Genomic DNA, 20209 nt, shown 5'->3' on the forward strand with positions numbered 1-20209 from the left:
ACTTCGGATGACCAGTTGTAACTTATAGGGGCAGTTGTACAGTTCGTATCCCATAGCCTGTGATGAGAACGTGCGAGGTGAGATCAAGTGGTGTGGACCGAGTAGTTGCAGCGGCTGTGAAAATCACATGATACATAGAAAGCAGTTGGGCGCAGGTTAGTTCTGGCCCTGGTTCTGGCGCTCTGCCTCTTGGAAGCGTTCCTGAGTCTGCCGTTAGCGCCGTACCGCAGCTTTCTTGCACCATGTCCTGCGCCCGCCGCTGCCAGCCGCCCGGCCCGGACCACCGCCCCGCTTCACGCCCAGCCGTCGCGCCCAGCCCCGCACGCTCCTCGAACTGCTGAACCTGCACCGGCTCAGCGCGGCCGTCTTCGTTCACACCAAGACCTGTCCCACTCGTCCAGCCCATCTTGGCGAGGAGCTTGTTGCCGACGTTCTTTTCTGGGGCGGGGGCCTTGGGTGCGGCGGCCTCCACCTTATCACCAACAGGGCGGCGCGGGTCTGGGTCCAGGGCAGGCCGGTCGGGCTGTTGGTGCACGTCGCGCCGCTCAGCCGCGCGGTCGCGGAACTGCTGGTTGGAGCCTGTTTGAGCTGCGAGAGCATTGTTCTTGCGGCGCTTTCCGGCCTCTCGGATTGCATTGTCCGCAAGGTTAGTCTGTATTCACAAGGGTGTACGGCCGGGTCCAGTTGCAAGGACAGACAAGGGTACGATACAGATTTGATTTGATCAAGGCGTGTTTGTGACACGGGCAGAATGGTGGAGTTTGGGACAGTGGTGCAGTGCAAGCAGGTCGAATAATGTATTCAATGGACAAGGTCAGTGACCCATTCTGCCTGAACCTACGCGGTTCAGGAAACGGAATGCGAGCCTTGTGTAGTTCAGATTGCGCGTTGTGCTTGCGCAGCATTTCCTCGGACTTGAACTGGCGCTGACAGAGCAGACACGCCACTTTGCCAGTCGTGGCAAAGTTCTGCGTGTCGCCAAAGTCGAACTCGTTGCTGGTTGAGGGTTGCGTTGGTTGCTGGTGCTGAACTGGCACCTGTACCACTGGCGCTGCATTGGCCGCGGAGACGCCAGCGGGGGGAGCGTTGGGTGCCTTGGGTTTCCGCGGCGTAGACAGCTCGGTCTGCTTGGTATTCCACTTGTTGATGAAGCCCGCGACCTGGAGAAACGTGAGCAGGAGCGGCGGGATGACTTGGGCGACAACACTCTATCTTTACCTTCCTACTGGTTGAGGTTGGGGGAACAATATGGGCACCCTTGGCTAAAGAGTCAGCGACGAACAATCAGGACACTCACTCCTTGAAAGCAACACCGAGTCCTTGCCTACGAGGTCGACCTCGTCGTCGTCATCGACGAGGCCCTTCGACATGATCTCAACCATCGCCGGTTCCTCCTTAGGCTTCTTCTTAACAGCGTTGCCGAACCCGATCTTGATCGGCTGCATGCCGCCAACCAGAGGCCCCGAGGGCGTTTCTGTTCCCGGTGCGGAAGACGACGCCTCTCCTGGCACGTTTGAGGTAGCAACCGCAGCCGCGCCGGTTGGCTTGGGCGGTTTCCATTTACCAGCGAGGTTGCCGAGGAAGCGACGCGTCTCGTCGCTGAGCTCGAGGGACACGCCACGGGCGGGAACAGCTGGCGCACCGCGCGGAACAGTCTCGACCGCACCGGCCTGCTGGTGCCAGTAGGTGCAGAACTCGCCGTCCGGCGTGTCGATTGTACCAGCCCCAAAGCCCCCGTTGGCCGCTGCGCGGAGAAGGAACTGGCCGCCCATCGGGCCAGAGGGCGTAGGGATGAGCGCGTTGGGGTTGGCGAACGACGTAGCAATAGGTACGCCAGAGATGAGGAACCCCGTGGGCTGGTGTTGCGGGAGGAAGAGGAAGGGCATGAGTGCCGACGCGAGTTCGGGCGTGACGAGCTCGACAAATGCGAAGCCCCACGAAATAGCAGACGCTCTATCGACGATCATCGCGACGCGCGAGATGCACGCCTCTGCATCACGCTGCGTACCTTTGCCGAGCATGCGAATGACCTCCTCTGCAAGTCGGCGCACCACCTCGCCTGCGTATGTGCCCGGATCCAAGCCCCGGAGGAGAAGCACACGCGACCCGCCGCCCGGTTGTCCGATGTCGCGTGTTCCGTCGTGACGTGCGCCGATCTGGGGAGCCGGAGCAGGCGCATCTTCCAACCGCGATCCCGCGAAGTCGATCTTTACGCGGCGCGGTTCACTGTGACCGAACAGAGCGGGCATCGTGACGTGGGGATAGCTGCTGTCAGTGTTGTCCAGCAAACAAACAGGGGGCCATAATCCCGCTGCCACAACTCAAAGCGGCAGCCTCTCCACTTGCCAAGTGCGAGAGAAGGGAAGGAGACTCTGCCTATGAGGGGCTGCGGGTAGAAAGCGTGATTCTGGGACTTACTTGTCATCCATGAAACGCTTGGCCTGCTCAAGGGTTGCGAACTGCGCGAACCCAAAGCCTTTAGATTGGCCGCTCGCGCGCTCCCGCACAATCTTGCAGGACTCGACATTATAACCATGCTCGACGCGGAGGTATCCCTCGAGCTCCTTCTCAGAGAGTTCCGTATCAAGACCAAGGAAGATTAAGTCCCGGCTAGGATCCGATGGCGGCCGCGAGTCGTCGAAACGACGTTCCTCACGGCGATGCGACGGGCGCTCGCGCCGGTCATCCCGGGCATAGTCGCGCCAGCCGTCGTCGCGATCACGCCGGTCGTTGTCACCGGAGCGGTCGTCATAGTAATCACGGTCGCGATCGCGGTCACGTGGAGGTGGGACACGGTCATCATACTCGCGATCACGGTCGCGGGTAGGTGGAACGCGACCGTCGTACTCGCGATCGCGGCCTCGCGGAGGCGGCACACGGTATTCATGTTCGCGATCGCGGTCGCGGTAGTCGCGACGACGCCGGTCGTCGTATCGCCTTGGAGAGCGGGATCGTGAGCGCGATCGATACGCTGGAGAAGAGGGAGAGTAGGATATGTTGGGTGGCGAGCGTGACCTGTCGTGGTAGTTCATTGTCGCGAGAGGTGTTGAAACTGTTGGGTTGGGGGACAACAACGGCCTTGCTGAGTGGCAATCAGGTGGTGAGCGGCATGCGGGACCAAATTCGGGACCAAATTCTTGCTGTGGCGAATATTCCTCAAGAAAGGAAGGTTAGGTACATGCATAAAACCAACCAATTCTTCAGGTAAACCTCCGCCAAGTAAACCACGTGGACATAACCCCGAAGTGGCACATTTAAAGAGTGGACCAGATAAGCAACCCTCATGGCCCTCTGCTCGTTGGCCCACACTCCGAGCTCAACGTCCGGAACATTGCCGCACCGAGCACGCAGACACAATGGCAGGACACAACAGTGAGTACGACCCAGATGGAGAGGAGAGAGATAAGGATGACACTGACGGCAGACCCCCTTCTCGTGAGTCCGCATGGAATGGGGAGGGCATGCCGAAGTTCGAGGTCCGAGGTCGGAGGTTGTGAGGTTCGGCGCCGATGGCCTCGCGCGTAGCCCGATCAGGGGAGTCTGCGCAGCTCACCGTTGGCCCTGTACTGTTATGGCAGGTGCAGTGCGCAGCAGTTGCGGCTGGGATGTGCGATGTCGGCGTGCTCGCGTATCCGGCGACACTATTCCATCTCGGCTCCACTCCACCTGCTCGACTGCATTCCGCCGCGCTTCACTAGGACTTGGGCGCTGGATCACCTGGCAGGTCTGGGCGATTGCGCGGCGGAGTTGCGCCGGCGTCGGTGTTCTTCAATCCCTCACGCTTGGCCGGCACGCGCTAACTCCAGGTCGACCCCTCTATCGACCGGTGGGCGGCGATGCGCGAGAACGTGTACCAGCACTTCAAGTTCTCGCGTGCCATCACCTACAAGGTTCTGCGGTGGGCTGTCATCGTCCCCGGCATCACCTTCGCTGTCGCCTCCATTTACGACGTGGGTCACCAGAAGAAGGAGGAAGTGCTGACGGCAGGGCAAGCTCGACTGGGCGGGCAAGCGCCGCGAGGACTCTCTGCTTGCCAACCCACCAAAGAAGGAGGAGGCCCAGGAGTAGAGCGACAAATGCATCAAACTAGGATTACAACAGGTGGGGGGACGCGATGCGGTTCAATGCGGTCTAGATGTGGTGTCTCGGGAAGGCCGCTTTTGAGGTTGTGAATCAGGGGAGGATGTGAGCGGACCGAAGCGCGGAGCAGCGGGTATGTCAAGGGTATGGCGGGAGCTGTGTTGGCAGGAGCTGTGTCCAAGGCACGCCGGCTTGTCGCTGCAGTAGCTGAGAGCGCACACGCTTCAGGTAGGGCCATCTACCATATACGCTTCACCATGGTCCAGCGCTCGACCTCCTCAAGGCGCCATGCCTTCTTCTTCCCCTTTACTCTGCCCTCTGCATTGGCGCCCTCTGCCTCAGCGAGCTTTGTGGTCTGAGGGGTTGATCGCAGGATAGGAGCTGACGGGTGGTCAGGCAGGTCGTCGTCCGGCTTGGAGAGGTATCGCGACGTCTGCTTATTGTACTCCTGACTGGTCAGCTTGACTGCGGTGATTATAGCTGCGAACTCACAATCTCCTCTTTGCTGATGCCAACAGGGCCGCGCCCGAAGTCGTTCACGGTGTCCTGGGCCTCGCGCTCGTCCATGCCCGCCTGACGCAGGGCTGAGTAGCTGAGCAGACCCAGGCCGAGGAGAATCTTGAGTGCGACGAGGCTTGTGTCAGCTGGAATCAAGGCTACAGCCTACCATCCCCAGATGCTGGCCGTGATCAGAATCGCAAGTGCCCATTTAAGCGACAGCCAGATCCAGTCCGAGCTGACGCTCTGCCCGTTGATTGCCTGCGTCGAGGTGCTCGTCAGCATGCCCACGATTTGGGCGCTGATTCGGATGACGAGCACCGCGAGGGGGATGTTGGCGATCCCTAAGCGGCGAGCAACAAGGGGAGACTGGTCAAGCAGTATGGGATGCTGCGCAGTTAGAATGGCCACTAGAACGCTGGCTCACCTTTCGTTTCCGCTTGTCAGAGCTACTACCGATGGTGCCAGCCAGAAGCACGTCCTTGGCGAGGACGTCAGTGAAGCGGCCGTAGACGGAGGCGCGGACGTGGTTGAACTTGGCAATGAAGGCGTGCTTCATCCAGTCGACGACCATCTCCGAGGCGAGGACGAAGAGCACAGGCTCACCGTCAGCGCGAGCGACAACGACACTTACAGATAAGATGCGCTCGAGCAAACTGCTGCCACGGGTGAAACTCTTGGGAAGGAAGGCGAGGTCGGAGCCAGCCATCTCCATCATGTTGCGCATGGCGATGACAAGAAGCATCATGCCCAGCTGGAAGCGTTCTACGATGTCTGTCGTCAGCTGTGCGGAGCGACTGAGAGCTCACCTGCACACATGATCTGGAAGAGGTTCTCCTTCTCGAACTTCTTGAAGACGGCTGCTGTCAGCTGAACCTAAAAAGATCGCAACTGACATCCCTTGATCTCCACAAACTGGTTGCTGATGAGGAGGGAGATGAGCGTGTAGTCGTACGAGTTTATGGCGACGTTGAGGGCTATGAGCATGTAGAAGAAGATGATTGTGTGAATCACTGCGTCAGAAGCGCCAGCCGGGTTAAACGTACAGACGTAACCCAGAGACAGGAAGAAGAAGAATGCGGGGCGGACGCGTTCCCTCTTGCGCCTTTTGCCCTTCCGCTGGTCGATATACGTGAGTGAATCCAAGGTGTCTCGCGCGAACAGCGTGTCGAGCACATCCTGTCCGAAGGCGCAGCACAAGCGGTCTCCGATCTGAAATCAGCTACGTGAAATCGCGGCAGCTCACCTCGAGGGCGTTGAAGATAACGTAGAGCTTGATCGTGTCCTGGCCGCGGACCGAGTGGTACATCTTGCTCGCGTCGGTGCTCACCAGTAGCGCGGCAGCAGGGATGACGATGAGTAGCAGGCGCAGCACACTCTGGACGTGGGCGGGGGGAATAGGAGTAAGGGGTTGCCTCCGCACAATCCGCGAAAGAATCCGCGTGAATGCGAAAGTCGCTCGTATAGGAAGAATGGTGAAGTTGTAGAGGAAGCTGTCCAAGCAGAGGAGGGAGCCGAAGGTGATCACCTTCTCCACGGCCACCGGCACGGCGAGGAAGTTGGCGATGCGCTCCCTGCAATTAATTTTGCACGATTCAGATAGCGAAGCGAACGCACCACTTGCCGTCGGCGATCCAGCCCTCCCATTGTTCGGCGGCGTCCTCGTCTCTGAGCAGGTCCCAGATGCTGAGGCCCTTCCTATCGCGTTCGGCATTCGGCACCTCTGGCTCGTGTGGTTCTGGTTCAACACTGTGTGTATCGGACGTCGGCGATATAGGTGGAAGCACTTGACTGCTGTCGAGTGTTTGTCGGCGGCTTCTGGCAGGCCAGAACTGCTCGACTTCCTCGAGCTCACGCTCGCTATCGTGCGCACTGACGCTGGCGCTGTCAAGCGACAGCCGTCGACGACTAACGCGAGGAGAGCCTCCAGGATCAAGGCGGGCGAGGACGACGTCGACGTCCAGATCCAACTGAAGCCGGTGCGAGTATTCATAGTCGAACTTGGTCCCGCGTGGTGATGGCGGCAGGGACGAGTACGTCCCATGCTCATGCTCAGCATGTCCGAGGTCCAGTTCAGCCATATCGTAGTCAGTTGAGTACGGGACAGTCGCGAGCCGTGCGGGTGGCACTCTGGGTGAGGACGTGGCCTGCTCGTCGATCTGCTCCTCTTGTGCAGGCGTCAGAGTCGTCGCACTGCCAGCGCGTCTCACGGTGCCCGACTCGGTATTGTGTCCCAGCAACTGGTGTCAGCGTTACCAGCACACGACTTACGTCATTGCCCTCTTCTCGTCCCCGCTTCTCGTGAAAGAGGCGCTCTTTCTCCTCCATGATGTGTGATGTGATGAGAGAGCAAGACAAATGTTTGACATGACGCTTGAATCTCCTAGCCAGGCTCTCATCGCCGGTGCCTGAAACCGTCACCTTGAACTCGGGATCTGTCGGTGCTCGCTCGAACACTTCGACACTCCTCCATCTCAACCTCATCCATGCCTCCGCCCGCAGCCCTCTCCGCGGGCGGGAAGCATCCACACCATTATGGCAGCGACTGCGATGGCGACCACAGTGATCCCAAGTGGGAGAAGGTGCTCTGGCGCAGGCAGCCTTTCCCCGACAACTACGTACCGCCTTCCTTCCTCGCCGAACTAGACGAGCTGCGTGAGTCTCTCCCGTTGTCGAGCTAATGGGTAGCACAGCGTCCGAGGCCTAAACTTGTCCCGCTGATTCTGGCTACGCTGCCCGTGTCGCAGCACCTGGCTGTCATCACGCTCTTCCTGGCCATCTTCTACGGTATGCTTGTTGGCAGCTTTGGCGCCGAGGAGGTTGGGTGGGCTTGCGCCTTTATGGGGTTGGTCGCGTATGGACTGTGGAGAGTCGGTTGGGAGGTTGCGCACAAGGAGAACATTGGACGTAAGTGGCGCAGATCACGCTGAGGAAGGTACAGCGATGTTTGATTCCTTGATTCCACCTTTTCCCTCACAACCTTTACTAACTGACAGCCCTCCTCCCCGCAACTTCGGCTATCCGACCACTTCTCCTCCCTCCCCTCCTTCTAGGCCTCCTTGCACCTGTCCTTGGAACCCTAACTTCCGCCACGACGAGCGACTCCATTTGGCCGCTCGCAGGCCTCCTCTTCTTCGTCCACCTCCTCCTGACCGACTTCCGCACCGGTCCCGACAGGCGGCGCAAGCGTCGTCGCCTCCTCAGGCGGAGGAGCAGTAGCGGCTCACACACTGACGAGCCAGTCGAGGAGAAGAGGTGAGCTAGATTCTTCTGATCGAAGCTGACGCCAGCCTGACGTCCTCCCTTTCACTCACATCTGCGCTATCTGCGTCGGTGGTGCTCGCCTCCCGCCTTCCGTCGACGGGGCACGTCTTCTCCCTCGTCATGCTCGCGGCGGGACTCTTCGCTGGCTGGCCTAATCTGGCCAAGGGCGTGCGGGTGAGTCGGCTTGGTCGGCACGTGAAGCTGACAGCAGGAAGCGGGCCCAGTCTTCTCCGTCGCGCTGACGTTCTCGATGATCTGGCTATCGTCGTCACTCCTCCCGCCGCCCAGACACGCCGCCTTCCTCGGACCCATCCCACTGCCTAGCGGCGCGACCCGCGTCTTCTTCGCGGTACTGCTACTCGTCAACGTCGGCGGGCCGCTTATGTTCTGGTGGGGTTGGCGGTGGAAGCGGCGGTTGGGCGGCAATTGGGATGTTGCAGTAGTTCGCGTGCGCACACGGGCAGCCTACAGTTGAGGACGGGTGTTTTGCACTTATTAGATTAGATTTCTACCTCGCCACGCGAGGGTTGGGACTGCCGAGCTCTCAATGACGTCGCCTTTCGCGCCTTCCTGGTCAGTCTGGTCAGCGAGGCTGAGTTTGTGAGTCGACCTGGCCTCGGCCTCGGTCCTGCACGACTCTCGCACCCTTCCAATGAGTGATGAATGGTGTATGCAGAGTCTGTATGAGCCGGCCATGCCGGGGTCGCCGACGCGGTCGGGCTTGTCTAGATATGTTTGTGCTCGTCATGGCCAGCTTAAACCTTGAACCCATAGCCGCGCATACACGCCTTGTGCTGGTCTATCAAGTCGGCACACTTGACGGCCGCCTCGTCCGAGTTGTACTTGATGAAGCAGTCGTCACGCGCCGACTTGGTGACGGGGCAAGCGCAGCATCTAGTCTCAGCAGTTACTCCATCGGGGCCGTGTCAATCGACGCTGTGGCGGTGACTCGGCGCTAGCCCAGTCGGCATGTCCGACATTGCGTCGGCGTCGTTCCATGCCAAGCCGGTTCCAAGCCGCTTTGGAAAGTGGGCCGAATCTTTATCTCCACTTGACGCAACATACTCACGGCTTGAGGCCCTTGGGGTTAAGGGGGTTGACAGGCTTGGTCTGCTCGGCGGGGGCGGGGGCGGGGGTGGTACTGGTGTCAGCTTGGCCTTGGTCAGTTAACTCACGGAGCAGGCATGGTGAATTGAGATGAGAGTAATGACAAGACTGAGAGGGAGATGTGTTGACTCAAATGTTGCTAAGCACGAATTCGGACATGATCCACGGATCCCCCTCGGGCTCATCCGCAAAGACCCTTTTAGATTAAGGCATACTTCGGAAGGGGGGATAAAATAAACAAAACGGAGATGAGTATTATCTCCGTTATTTGGATGACTCGGCGCCACCTTTAAAGGTCGTACAGTCGCTTTGATAGGCGGTGGCCGCCGGGTAATCGGGTGCTCGCTCCGATCCCATCAATCCTCTCACCGTTCCCTATCCCGCACTCAACTGTCGCCCACCTCGTCGCCATCACCAGCATAGCGTTTCTCACCCGCTCGTTCTCATCGTTTACCCCTTTGGAAGCAAGTGTATCAAGTACAGGCGACCTGTGCTATCGCTCTCCTCCCTTCTAACCCTTCCCCACTCCGCAATCAACAATCAACATGGTCTACCGCGCCGCCATCCGTTACTTTGCTCCGCACACCGCGCGTTCGTCCACCACCCTCCGCGCCGCCTCAACCGCTGCCGCCGCCGCCCCTGCACCGCCCGTCACCGAGCCAGAGGTGCTCCCATCGATGGATGAGATGCGGGCGAGGGCGCGCCGCGCATACAAGGATGTAAGTCGGCTGAGAGTGATTAGAAACCCAGAACCCAGCTGACAGCAGCTTCACCGCCTCGGCCGTGATTAGTGAGTTCTCCCAAGTTGGGGACACTGGGTGGTGGCGACCTTGCCTCCAGTCACCTTCCTCGCGCCAGACTGAAGCATCGGTCAGAGAGCGCGACTGCGTCACCGGCCTCGAGAGAGCGCAGCTAACCCCAGCCCCGACCCCGACTACAACTTCAACATGCGCCTCCGCCGCGCGTTCGAGAGTGCGTCTCCGCTCTACATTTTCTGGGCCGAAGCTGACAGCAGAAAATGCCAAGATCACGGACCCGGCCAAGCTCAAGCAGCAGCTCGACCTCGCTGAGCACATCAAGAAGGGTGAGTGGACTGGGCTGGGAGTGGATTGGCGTAAGCGTGAGCTGGCGTTATTTGCAGGAGGCTGGTACCGTGCTGTTGTGCGATCTGCCTTCCCTATCGTCCGTGCTGGCCGCGATCCCACATCTGCCCTGCGGCCAAGTTTTCGCGGCGGCGTGCGGGGTGCAGCGGGGGTGGAGTGTGGGGTGCCGTCTGCCAGTCGGAGCGCCGAGTTGTTTGGAACCGTACGTCATCGTGGATGCGTGGACACTTCCGGACCCAACCATCGCCAGGCACCCTGGCAATTCCCGAGCATTCCCACCGACGCTCAGTCTGATCTCGGCGGTCTTCGGTGATGGGTGCTGGTGAGGCGGCGAGTAGGCGCTCGAAGGAGAACGTGTCCACGCCAGAATTTATGGCGTGCGGAACTGGGGACAACGCGTCGCAACTGAGACAATTCAGCCAGAACACCCTGCTGACACGCGCAGAGGTCCTCGCGATGTACTCGATCCGCAAGTATCGCCACCTCCGCCGAGCGTACCACCCTAACGAGGCGCCGCGCGAGTTCCACGAGGACTTTGCCCTGCCCGAGGACAAGCGCGTGTAAGCGCGCCAGCAAGCACCAGTTCGTATGGCGAGCTCAGACGAAGCACGCTGGAGCCGGTAGCGCGGCCCAGCCACCCAAACCCACCCCAAACCCCCGCGCGTTGCGCGACGCCGACTAACATTGAGAGTCCTGTACTGTGCCACGAATAGAGAACGAACCAGAAGACCCCACTCAGGCCACCCAACGACTGCTCGATACCGATCTGAATGAAAAGAAGACCAAGCCAGCTCCGTCTCCGTCTAATCCTGTCTGTCCGGTAATCCCGTAGCTTTGATCTATATCTGTCTGGTATATATGCGTGGTATCTGATCCACTCAACTCAGCTCCTAACCCTCCTAACACTCCTAACGCAGGCGCGCCCGCTTGACATCCATGTAAGTGTCCGCCCTGCGCTTCTTGCTCGCTTTCTTGTTGGCGCCACGCTTCTCCTGCCGCGCGGCCCATGCCTGAGGATCGGCCACCGCCATACGCTGGCGCTTCTCCCTCCGCTCGCCCCGCTTGGCGGTCGTGCGCCGCCGGATCGCCTCCCAAGCCTTGGAGAAAGCGGTGGGACCGACCTTGGCCGAGACGAAGTCGCGCACCTCGGTGGCGAGCGTGCGGAGCTCAGCCACGCCGTTCCCGCCAGGCCCTTCAGGCCCAACGAGGCCGGTGAGGTCGCCTCCCTCGTCCGTGATGCGGTACACGGGGCCGAGGACGTGGGGGAGGAACTGGCGCGCCTGCGCGCGGTTGAGCGCGTCAAACGTACCCGCGAAGAAGCGGAGGATGCACTGCACCGGCCCGACCCATGGGAGAGGCTGGCCAGGCAGCGCGGAGTTGGTCGCGGGGCGGTGGACGATGAGACGACGCGCGAGGAACGACATGCGCGACATGAGCCAGTGAAGCGGGCGCTCACCTTCGCTTGGGCCCTCCTCCCCTTCGTCGTCCTCGTCCGCGACGTCAACTCGGGCCACGCCGTTGGCATCGGCCTTGTCCGCCTTGTCCGCCTTGGCCCAGTGCTTGCTGATGTTCCAGAGGAGCTTGACGAGTTGGTCGGCGAGCTTGGCGTCGACCACCACGTCCGCACCAGACTCGTTCTTGCTCCCCCCAAGGAGGATGCACGCCTTGCGAGCAACGTCGAGAGCAGCGTCGGCGTCCAGCGCGTCTGCGTCGGCGGCAAGCAGCAAGGCGAGGGCACGCGCTGCGCCGAACCGCACCCACTCGTGTGGGAAGAGGAGGTGAGCCGTCACCGCGTCCCATGGAAGCTGGCTGGCCGATGCGGTCCCCACTTGGAGCGCCTTGGCAACGAGAGCGAGAGCCTGGTGTGGGACCGCGTGGTCGAGATCCAGGTCGATGTCGGACGTCTCCGCGCGGGCGAGACCGGCCGCGCTGGCCTCGAGGATGGGACCGATGAGGGCCGGCAGGCCACGCGCGAGCTCGCTACCGCCCGCGGAATCGCAGAGGAGACCGTACACGGCCAAAGAGGAGCCGGCGAGGGCTGGCTGCTCATCCTTAACCGCTACCCAGCCCTGGAGCACGCCGATCATGTGTGCCTGCTTCTCCTCGTCGAGAGCACCAAAGAGCTGCTGGAGCAGCGCGCCGGCCATGTTGCGACACTTCTCCGAGTCGTCATTGGCGAGCACGCCCACGAGCGCGACGAAGAACATGTCCGCGTACGCGTCGACGAGGTCACCCGAGAACTTGGTGAAGACGGCAGAAAGAACTTCCATGACACTCACGCGTCCGCTCTCGAACACGTAGTCGAGGTTGCGTGCGAGGAAGTTCATCTGATGCTTGAGACGGCCCTTGCCCTGTGGGTAGTCGAGGAGGAACTGCATGAGCACGCCGCGGCAGAGCTCCTGCACATGCGTGCTCTGGCTCGTGACCATGATGCTGCTGACGCGCTCCATGAGGTCGTAGATCTCGGGGACGACGAAGCGGCGCCCAACAACAGCGCGGAGCACGGTGAAGAGGCAGGACTGGCGCTCGTGGTCCTCGAGATCCGGGGAGGCCACCTCAATGAGGTACCGAAGCTGGGTGTCCGAGATGCTCGTGGCCTTGCAGTCGCGGATCAGGACGGCGAGCGTCTTGAGCGCAGTCTGCGCAACCTCGCTCTCGGCGCTGCTGCCAGCGTTCTTGATGATCTTGAAGATGTTGTTCACGAACGCCGGGAGCGCGTCGTCGACCTGCGGGACGGGGCACTTGGCAACGGCCGCGGTGGCCTTGAGGCCGAGCGTGAGAATGCCTGCCTCGGGTGAGTACAGCGTATTGCCGATGGCGTTGACGAGCGGGCCGAGGCGCGCGAGAATGTCAACATTGTCAAAGTCAAACTTGCCGCGGCGGAAGGCCGTGACGAACAGGTCCAGACCGAAGGTGACAAACTTGTGCGCGTTCTGCGGGTACACGTCCTCATCCTCCTTCATGTCACGCTTCATCTGCATGGTGAAGCGGTCGTTTGCTGCCGACTTGGGGGCCTTGCGCTTCGGGCGGAGATACGCCGAGTTGCCGTTGATGAGCGAGTAGCAGAGCGAAAGAATGTCCTGCGGCCCAACGAACGTGTTCGAGTTCAGCCCCAGTGCGACGCGACGCAACACCTCGTCGACCTGGGCCATCGTCTTGACCGCCTGCGAGACGTGCATGATCTCGCGCACAGGCGCAAGTACAGCGGCAATCTTGGCTGGCGACACGAGGCGAGACACGAGTTGGAACGTGTCGTTGCCGCGGGACAGAGCGCCGCGCACCTCACGCATCTTGGTCTTGAACCCCTCGGTCGCGACATCCTTGCCGCTCTCTCCCCAGATGACCTCGGCTGCCACCTCAACAGCGTCAGACACGGCCGCATCGAGGTTGGCAAAGCGGCCGCCCCCCTCGGTCGTCGCGTGCACGAGGATGGAGTGCACAGTAACAGCGAGCGTATGCTTCTGCGGGCCGCGCTGGAGCGCAGTGCGCAGCTCCTTGATGACGCGCACGAGCCAGGTGGGGCCAAGGTAGACGGCAATCTTGCCAACCGTGTCGCGTGCAATGTCACGCGTGTCCTGGTCCTTGCTGCGGAGGATCTGGGAAACGGTGGTGACGGTGCGCACGATCTCGTTCGACGACGACTCGTCCGGCAGCGCAGCAGCGAGCTTCACGATACCGAGCGCAACAGGAATGCGCACTGTGTCCTCGGTCTCGCCCTTCTGGGCGACGAACTTCGAGAGGTTGGGGAGAAGCCGCGTGAGGACGACGTTGGTGATCTTCTCCGTTGCAGCTGCCTGAGCCTGCGCATCCTCTGCCTCCTCAGTCTCGGCCTCAGCCCCGACCTCGACAGCCTCGACCTCGGTATCTTCCTCCTCCTTCTCTGTCTCGCCGACCTTGGCGCCGCCCTTCAAGTCAAAGTGGAAGTTGTCCAGGCACGAAGTAACCGCGCGAATGTAGAACTTCTGCTGATTGGTTTGCGGGGTGCCGAGCTTGAGGAAACGATTAACGAGAGCGTTGTAGCGCGACCAGCCGAGCTGGCCTGCAAGCGAACCGACGGCAATGATCGCTTCGTTGACGAGGTGGTGGTCCGTGACGTCCGTTGACCCTGTAAGGATGTGCTCGAGGACAACGAGGAACACGCTCGAGATTGTCGCCTCGCGGATGCCGCCCTCGGCGACGATGTCGCGCAGGCGGCGGATTGCACGCGCACGACGGTGGACCTGAATGTGGCCTAGGTTAACGAAGATGTTGGTCTCGTCGTCGTCGCCGAGGAGCGCGTGCATCTCCGCGAGTACAGGAACGCCGGTGCACTCCTTGACAGCGGCAGAGAACACAAGCAGCGCCTCGTTGCGCACGAGCTCCTGCTTTGAGAACAGGATGCGGCGGAGAGACGGCAGCACGACCGTTTTGAGCTGGTCGACGAGCTCTCCTTCCTCGGCCTCGCCCACGATCTTGACAAAGCGCTGGAGGATGCTGCTGGCGTTTGTGCGGATCGACAGCTCCTCGGGCTCCTGGATGAAGCTGAGCGAGCTGCGAAGGACAGGCAGCCACTCGCGCGCGTTCTGAGGCAGCCCTGTCTCAGGCGCGTCGTTGAGCTGCGCGAACGCCTCGAGGCGCTTGTCAAAGTCCGGCTCGTCCATCCGCTTTACACGGTACGCGTTCAGGCCGGACACGAGGGCGACCGTGCGCGCAAGCGAGGGGTCGGCCTCGCCGAACGTGTGGAACGCTGCCACGAGCGCGCGGCGAGACGCCGGATAGTGAAGAGTCTGGAACAAGTTCGAAATCATGTTGTAGCTCTGATGGAAGAATGCTGACGCGGGGTCCGCAAAGTCGGGAGAGATGGCATACAGCTTCTGCAGCGTCAGGAGGATGTTGACCTTGGCCTTCTCGGGCACCTGGCGCCCAGGCTGCCGCAGCATCGGTGCGAGGAGGGCCGCGAGCTGCTGCGCTTGCTCGCCGTCAGTCACGATCGCCGAGAGGCGGGTGAGGATCGCAAGGAGGCGGCGCATGATGTCCTCGTTGGCGGCCAAACGGAGAGTCTCGACGAGCCCAATGATGTTGTCGAGCAAGGGACGGATGTGGGTCATGAGTACATCCTCGATAACCTCGGGCTCATCGACGATGAGCAGTGAGTCGATCACGTCGAACACGCGTCCGATGACCGCGGGCTTGACCTTGACGGCGGTCATGCAAGCGAAGGTCTTTGGCAGCACGCGGTCGTCGAACTGCACGAGGCTTTTGGCCGTCTCGGGCGAGCTCGCGAGCGCCGCGATCAGGTCGAGCGTGCCGGAAGGCGCCTGGGTGTTCTCGACCTCGAGCAACGCAAGGCGTGGCGAAATGACGGCCGAGAACAGCACAGGAAGGTAGGGCGAGAAGTCAAAGTCGAGCACAGTGGATCGCAGGAACTGAACCAGGCGCTTGAGGCCGGTCGAGCGGACGGTACGGAGGGGCACAGAACCCTTGTCGTTGGCTTCGACCTCATCCTCGTCGACCTCCTCCTCCTCCTCCCCGGCTTTCTCGGTGTCGATGCCGGCCTGCGCTTGGCGGACGAGAACAAGCGTGGCACCAAGTAAGCGGGGCCAATGCGGCACCGTCTGTGGTGCGAGGTACCGGAGCACATCGTACAGGAAGGTGAGGTAGCCGAGCTGCTGTCGGCCGGCGGCGACGAGGGCCTTGCTCTCGAGCGCTGCCGGAGACACGTCCTCGAACTCGCCGAACGGTTCGAGCATGAGGTCGACGAGCGTCTTGAGCTCCTCCGAGCTGCATGCGTTCAGCGCCGACAGGACCGCCTGCTTGCGCGCCCCCTGCCCCTGCGCAGTGGACGAGCGCGCCTTGCGCGACATCATGATGCCGTACAGCAGACGGATGGCGGCGTCGATGAACTCGGGCCGGTGCGACGGTTCGATGACCTCCGAGTCGACGCTCATGTCGAGGTGCACGAGCTCGTCACGGAACTTGGCGTCCTCGAGAAGGTTGAACATTCGCTCGCGGTATGGCACGAGGTTGGGCGACTTGTAGGTCATGAGGCACTTGAGCGCTACGCTCTGCACCTTGGACTCTCCCTTAGAGAGGAGGTTGAGGTAGAGGGTGTGCAGCTCCTCGGACCGGTACGCGGCTTTGGGGTTAACAAACTTGGCGCACAGCTCTAGGAAGTTGATGGTGCGCTCCTGGCGCTTGCGCGTCGAGAGATGGCCAGAAGCGACCTGCATCTCGTCGTCGGCCGCGCCGGTCACAGCCAGCACGACGGGAACTACGAGGCGCGTGTGCCTCTCTGCCATGCCTGGGTTCGCGACGAGCAGGGCGAGCAGCTGCGCCTCGTAGCTGAGCACATCCAGGCGGTCCTTGGAGATCTGATACTGGTGTTAGCTGATGAACTTCGCCAATGATCTTACGGGAATCTCAGCCACGTCGAGGTTGGTTGAGTCGTTCGTCTCCTGCCATGCCCGGAGGATGTTGTTACGGGCTCGCACAAGGCCGTGGCAGCGGAACTCTGCGCCCTCATCCCCGTCGTCCTCAACTTCCTCTTGAACGACCTTCTGTTGCGTCCAGTCGGGATAGCTGACGCCAAGATCAGGCATGACAGAGTCCTCAGCGATAGTCGTCTTCTGCAGCTGGTCCCAGACGGTGGTCCAGATCGACTCGGCGTGGTCACCAACGAGAGATGTGAGAACAGTAACGCTCTCAGCCCACACGGGACGGAAGTTGACTTTCAGCTGGGCAATGAGGTAGTTGATCGCCCACTGCACGGACTCGTTCGGGTCAGTGAGTGTGCCGAGCTGGCGTCCAAGACGGGCGATCTGGGTTGTGCGGTCACGCGTGTTCTTGAGGGACATCTCCGCCTGTTCGATCGCCTTACACTGGTTCCAGATGGCGCCGGCGTCAGGCTCACCGGCCACAGCCAGGGCCCGAATAGAGGAAAGACGGAGAGACGAGTCGGAGGACATAAGATTGGGGAGAAGGACTCCGACGCCGACGTCCTTCATAGTCTCCGGCCAATGCTCAGCCAAGTCGGCAACCTGCGCCAGCACCTCGCGACTCCAGTGCCAGTTTCGAACTAGCACCTTCAGGGTGTTGTTGTCGAGGATGTACGCCTTGAACTGCTCCTGCACGGCGGCGGGGCCGCGCAGCGCGAGCTGGAACATAGAGCTGAGGAGGCGACCGATGACGTGCGAGTCGTTCCACGCCCCTGCCTCACGCCAGTTCTCCGCCGCGAACTGAGGGTTCTCAACGAAGCTGGAGAGGATGGACACGAGGTGCTCGGAGAAGTGCTTGCTTTCACCCGCGAGGTAAGGAATGAGCTCGAGGACCTGGCCGAGGATACGACGATCGTTCGTATCGAGCTCGTCGAGCGACGCGAGTACCTTGGCGAGTGCCTTGACGAGCGCCTGGCGCCACTTGCCACCCTGGACGTTCGAGAGGCCCCCGGAGAGGAATCCCGCGCCAGCAATGTTGTTGAGGAGCACGAGCGTGGGCAATGGGTCCTGCTCGAGCCCGGTGAGCGCGGTTCGGGTAATGTGTCCGAGGAGGAACTGCTCGATACCGGCCCACTTGAACGAGACACACATGTTCACAAATGCTGAAAGTTCTGCGGTTGGCAACGCCTGCCAGAGTGTGTCGATCAGCCCCACGCCCGGACTGAGCCACTGCGAGAGCTTGCCCGAGTTAAGCGTGCCGACGATGCACGAGACGAGCGCCTTGCGCCAGCGGTTGCGCTCGCTGCGTGCCTCGTCCGTGATGTCCTCCGAGTCAGCGGCGACATCCTTGATGTGCGCAACAAGACCCTGCAGCTTGAGCATTGTGGGCTTCAACTCGGTAGAAGGGAAGCGCTTGCCTTTGCGCGTGTAAAGGAACGTAGCGAGAACGTCGAGGAAGGCAGTGGACTTGGCGAAGTTGGCTGCCGGAGGGTTCTTGGAAGTCGTTGCGGCAGAAGGGTCGACGAGGTCCATGCGCGCGACTGCAGACTGAATCAGAGGTGGCGTCTCGGCCGATGAACAGTGGTGCACGAGCGCGATCGTGAGATGCCTCAGAGTTGCGACCTGCTCGTCGGTCGGGTTCGCAGCCAGGTCGTCGAGGAGGATGGTATAGATGGTAAGAGACCGGGAGTGAAGGTGAGTCTTGGTGCCCTTCAAGGCATTGGCCCAGACGGCCTCGATACCGGGAGTGGGCTCCTCGAGGAGCACACCCATAAGGTGCGTGAGGGCTTCGTTGCGCGCCTTACGAAGCACTGCCGCCCACGCCTCGGACAGTGCCTTGCGAACATACCCCTTGTTCGCCGGCCCAAGAGAAGGCCGCACCGCTCCCCACGCGGCACGGAGAGCTTCAGTGTTCTCGGCGCGAGTGAGAGCTGGGGCGACACTACTGAGCGACCGAGAGAGGGCCGAGTACGTTTCCTCGACGAGCTTGGGCTCGAGGGCGCGCAGCGCGCCGACGCGCACCAGATCCCTGGTAGTGGTGGGGAAGTGGGGAATGCCTTCGCTCAATACAGTAGCGTATAGCGCCTGCACGAGCAGGAGAGCAGAGCGGAGTCCGGAGTGCTCATGTGTCTCCCCGCCCTTGAGAGCGGAGAAGAAATCAGAGAACAGAGATATGATGGGGCTGAGGTTGAGGATGATGAGGGGAAGGGTCCGCGTGAGGGGGTACAGCGCGCGCGAGAGGTCCTGGTAACCCGTCGTGAGATCCTGCAGCTCTAGGCGAGCAATCTCCGCAATGAGCGGTAATTCCTGTCGTCAACTACCGCCAACTACCCTCTGGGGATTACTCACCTCGGGGTCCTTCTCCCAATCGAGCCCCTTCCTCCGACCAACATCGACGCTGATGTGCTCGAGCTTCTTTGTGTACGTCTCATACTGCCGTCAGTTCATTTCATTAGGGAGCAAATAACTTACGCGGAAACGCTTCGCTGGTGGTTCGGCCATGCTGAACTGCGGCCTGCGTTGAGCGATGGATGGTTATGAACTTGTACAGCTGGCTACTCGAAATCTCATATTTGGGCCAAATATCTTCACCTCCACCTCGGAATCTAAGATCACGTGGATTAACTTCCCACGGTGGTAACCTCCACCTCCACCGTATGAACACCACCAGCAATGCCATAGTGCACTGTGGTGTTTGCTGCTGACATTCTTCACAAGCAATATGGCACCACAGCGTCCGTCTCCCGTGCTCCCCACCGCCATGCCCTCTCCTATTTTTGAGCGGCTTAAGGATAAACGCGTCGTTCTCGCCTCCGGCTCCCCACGGCGGAAGGACATCTTCGAGAATGTCGTGAGTTGAGGAAGGTTGACCACGCCCGTTGAACGACTCGAGAGAGATACTAACAACAGGGGTTCAAGCCGGAGATCATCCCTTCGACATTCTCAGAAGACCTATCCAAAGGGGACTTTGAAGGGAGGCTGGCGGACTACCCAATTGCAACGGCTGGCGAGAAGGTTGCTTAAGGAGCCGGAACGCAGCTGACATCAGGCGATGGAGGTGTACGAGCGCCTGATGCGCGAGAACGACAGCGACCCAGCGCAACTCGTCATCTCTGGTAAGCTCTTAACCGCTCGACTTGGGCTGACAGCAGCGGACACTGTGGTCATCTTCCCTCCGGAGAAGGAGACAGCTGAGGGCGGGAGTGCGCACGGCGAGACGAGCGAGATCCTCGAGAAGCCGCTGAACAGGGCTGAGCAGGTGAGCTAGATCATGGGAGTCGGCCGCTTACAGCAGTTCCGAATTCTGGATCTGATGTCTAGCCGGAGCTGCGAGGTTGTAACTGGCGTGTGTATTGGTGAGCAGGCATTGGATTTGGACCGACTGACAGCAGTGTACCCGATCGTCGAAGCTCCAGGGTTCAAGCTGCAGTCAATATCTTGCTCAACTCTCGTCCATTTCTTCGAGAACACAGTTAGCGACAGATTCATTGCCTAGGCTGACAGACAGAGAGAGGAGATCCAGGCTTACGTCGAGCATGGGGAAGGGCACGACCGAGCTGGCGGCTTCGCTATTCAGGTCAGCCTGGGGTCCGAATCGCAGAGCTGACAACAGGGTCTCGGCGGCCTCCTTATTGATAGGGTAGACGGTAGCTACGACAATTGCGTAGGATTCCCTTCGAGCCAGTTCTGGAAGTGGATGTCGCGGCTCGATGAGGAGGGGACGTTTAACGACATCTAGACTGC

General features: G+C 60.8%; 8 protein-coding genes across 8 annotated transcripts; 4 read left to right on the top strand and 4 right to left on the bottom strand.

Moving 5' to 3' along the window:
- Positions 1-156: 156 nt before the first annotated feature.
- Positions 157-3032, bottom strand: CcaverHIS019_0107100 (uncharacterized protein; the record flags this gene model as incomplete). The annotated part of the gene is made up of 6 exons (XM_060603345.1): positions 157-207; positions 242-652; positions 867-1160; positions 1219-1262; positions 1298-2265; positions 2419-3032. 6 exons carry the CDS (start codon positions 3030-3032, stop codon positions 157-159), a joined length of 2382 nt encoding a protein of 793 aa, XP_060453258.1.
- Positions 3033-3356: 324 nt separating this feature from the next.
- CcaverHIS019_0107110 (uncharacterized protein) lies at positions 3357-4068 on the top strand (the record flags this gene model as incomplete). Its single annotated transcript, XM_060603356.1, has 4 exons — positions 3357-3372; positions 3425-3435; positions 3807-3950; positions 3988-4068. 4 exons carry the CDS (start codon positions 3357-3359, stop codon positions 4066-4068), a joined length of 252 nt encoding a protein of 83 aa, XP_060453259.1.
- Positions 4069-4318: 250 nt separating this feature from the next.
- Positions 4319-6906, bottom strand: CcaverHIS019_0107120 (uncharacterized protein; the record flags this gene model as incomplete). The annotated part of the gene is made up of 11 exons (XM_060603367.1): positions 4319-4528; positions 4573-4714; positions 4748-4947; positions 5006-5179; positions 5213-5352; positions 5388-5438; positions 5475-5591; positions 5625-5790; positions 5825-6152; positions 6196-6818; positions 6850-6906. 11 exons carry the CDS (start codon positions 6904-6906, stop codon positions 4319-4321), a joined length of 2208 nt encoding a protein of 735 aa, XP_060453260.1.
- Positions 6907-7064: 158 nt separating this feature from the next.
- GPI2 (uncharacterized protein) lies at positions 7065-8317 on the top strand (the record flags this gene model as incomplete). The annotated part of the gene is made up of 5 exons (XM_060603378.1): positions 7065-7233; positions 7267-7485; positions 7575-7833; positions 7869-8016; positions 8054-8317. 5 exons carry the CDS (start codon positions 7065-7067, stop codon positions 8315-8317), a joined length of 1059 nt encoding a protein of 352 aa, XP_060453261.1.
- Positions 8318-8597: 280 nt separating this feature from the next.
- Positions 8598-9028, bottom strand: CcaverHIS019_0107140 (uncharacterized protein; the record flags this gene model as incomplete). The annotated part of the gene is made up of 3 exons (XM_060603389.1): positions 8598-8736; positions 8912-8983; positions 9018-9028. The coding sequence occupies 3 exons, from the start codon at positions 9026-9028 to the stop codon at positions 8598-8600; spliced, it is 222 nt and encodes a 73-aa protein (XP_060453262.1).
- A 466-nt stretch (positions 9029-9494) lies between these two features.
- On the top strand, positions 9495-10616 carry CcaverHIS019_0107150 (uncharacterized protein; the record flags this gene model as incomplete). The annotated part of the gene is made up of 5 exons (XM_060603400.1): positions 9495-9668; positions 9717-9739; positions 9872-9921; positions 9965-10033; positions 10498-10616. 5 exons carry the CDS (start codon positions 9495-9497, stop codon positions 10614-10616), a joined length of 435 nt encoding a protein of 144 aa, XP_060453263.1.
- A 344-nt stretch (positions 10617-10960) lies between these two features.
- Positions 10961-18967, bottom strand: UTP20 (uncharacterized protein; the record flags this gene model as incomplete). Its single annotated transcript, XM_060603411.1, has 4 exons — positions 10961-16408; positions 16445-18772; positions 18815-18898; positions 18938-18967. 4 exons carry the CDS (start codon positions 18965-18967, stop codon positions 10961-10963), a joined length of 7890 nt encoding a protein of 2629 aa, XP_060453264.1.
- A 220-nt stretch (positions 18968-19187) lies between these two features.
- On the top strand, positions 19188-20204 carry CcaverHIS019_0107170 (uncharacterized protein; the record flags this gene model as incomplete). Its single annotated transcript, XM_060603422.1, has 8 exons — positions 19188-19316; positions 19376-19480; positions 19515-19581; positions 19618-19724; positions 19787-19811; positions 19858-19937; positions 19974-20042; positions 20079-20204. 8 exons carry the CDS (start codon positions 19188-19190, stop codon positions 20202-20204), a joined length of 708 nt encoding a protein of 235 aa, XP_060453265.1.
- Between the last annotated feature and the right edge of the window lie 5 nt (positions 20205-20209).

Source organism: Cutaneotrichosporon cavernicola, assembly GCF_030864355.1.
Source record: "Cutaneotrichosporon cavernicola HIS019 DNA, chromosome: 1".
NCBI lineage: Eukaryota > Fungi > Basidiomycota > Tremellomycetes > Trichosporonales > Trichosporonaceae > Cutaneotrichosporon > Cutaneotrichosporon cavernicola.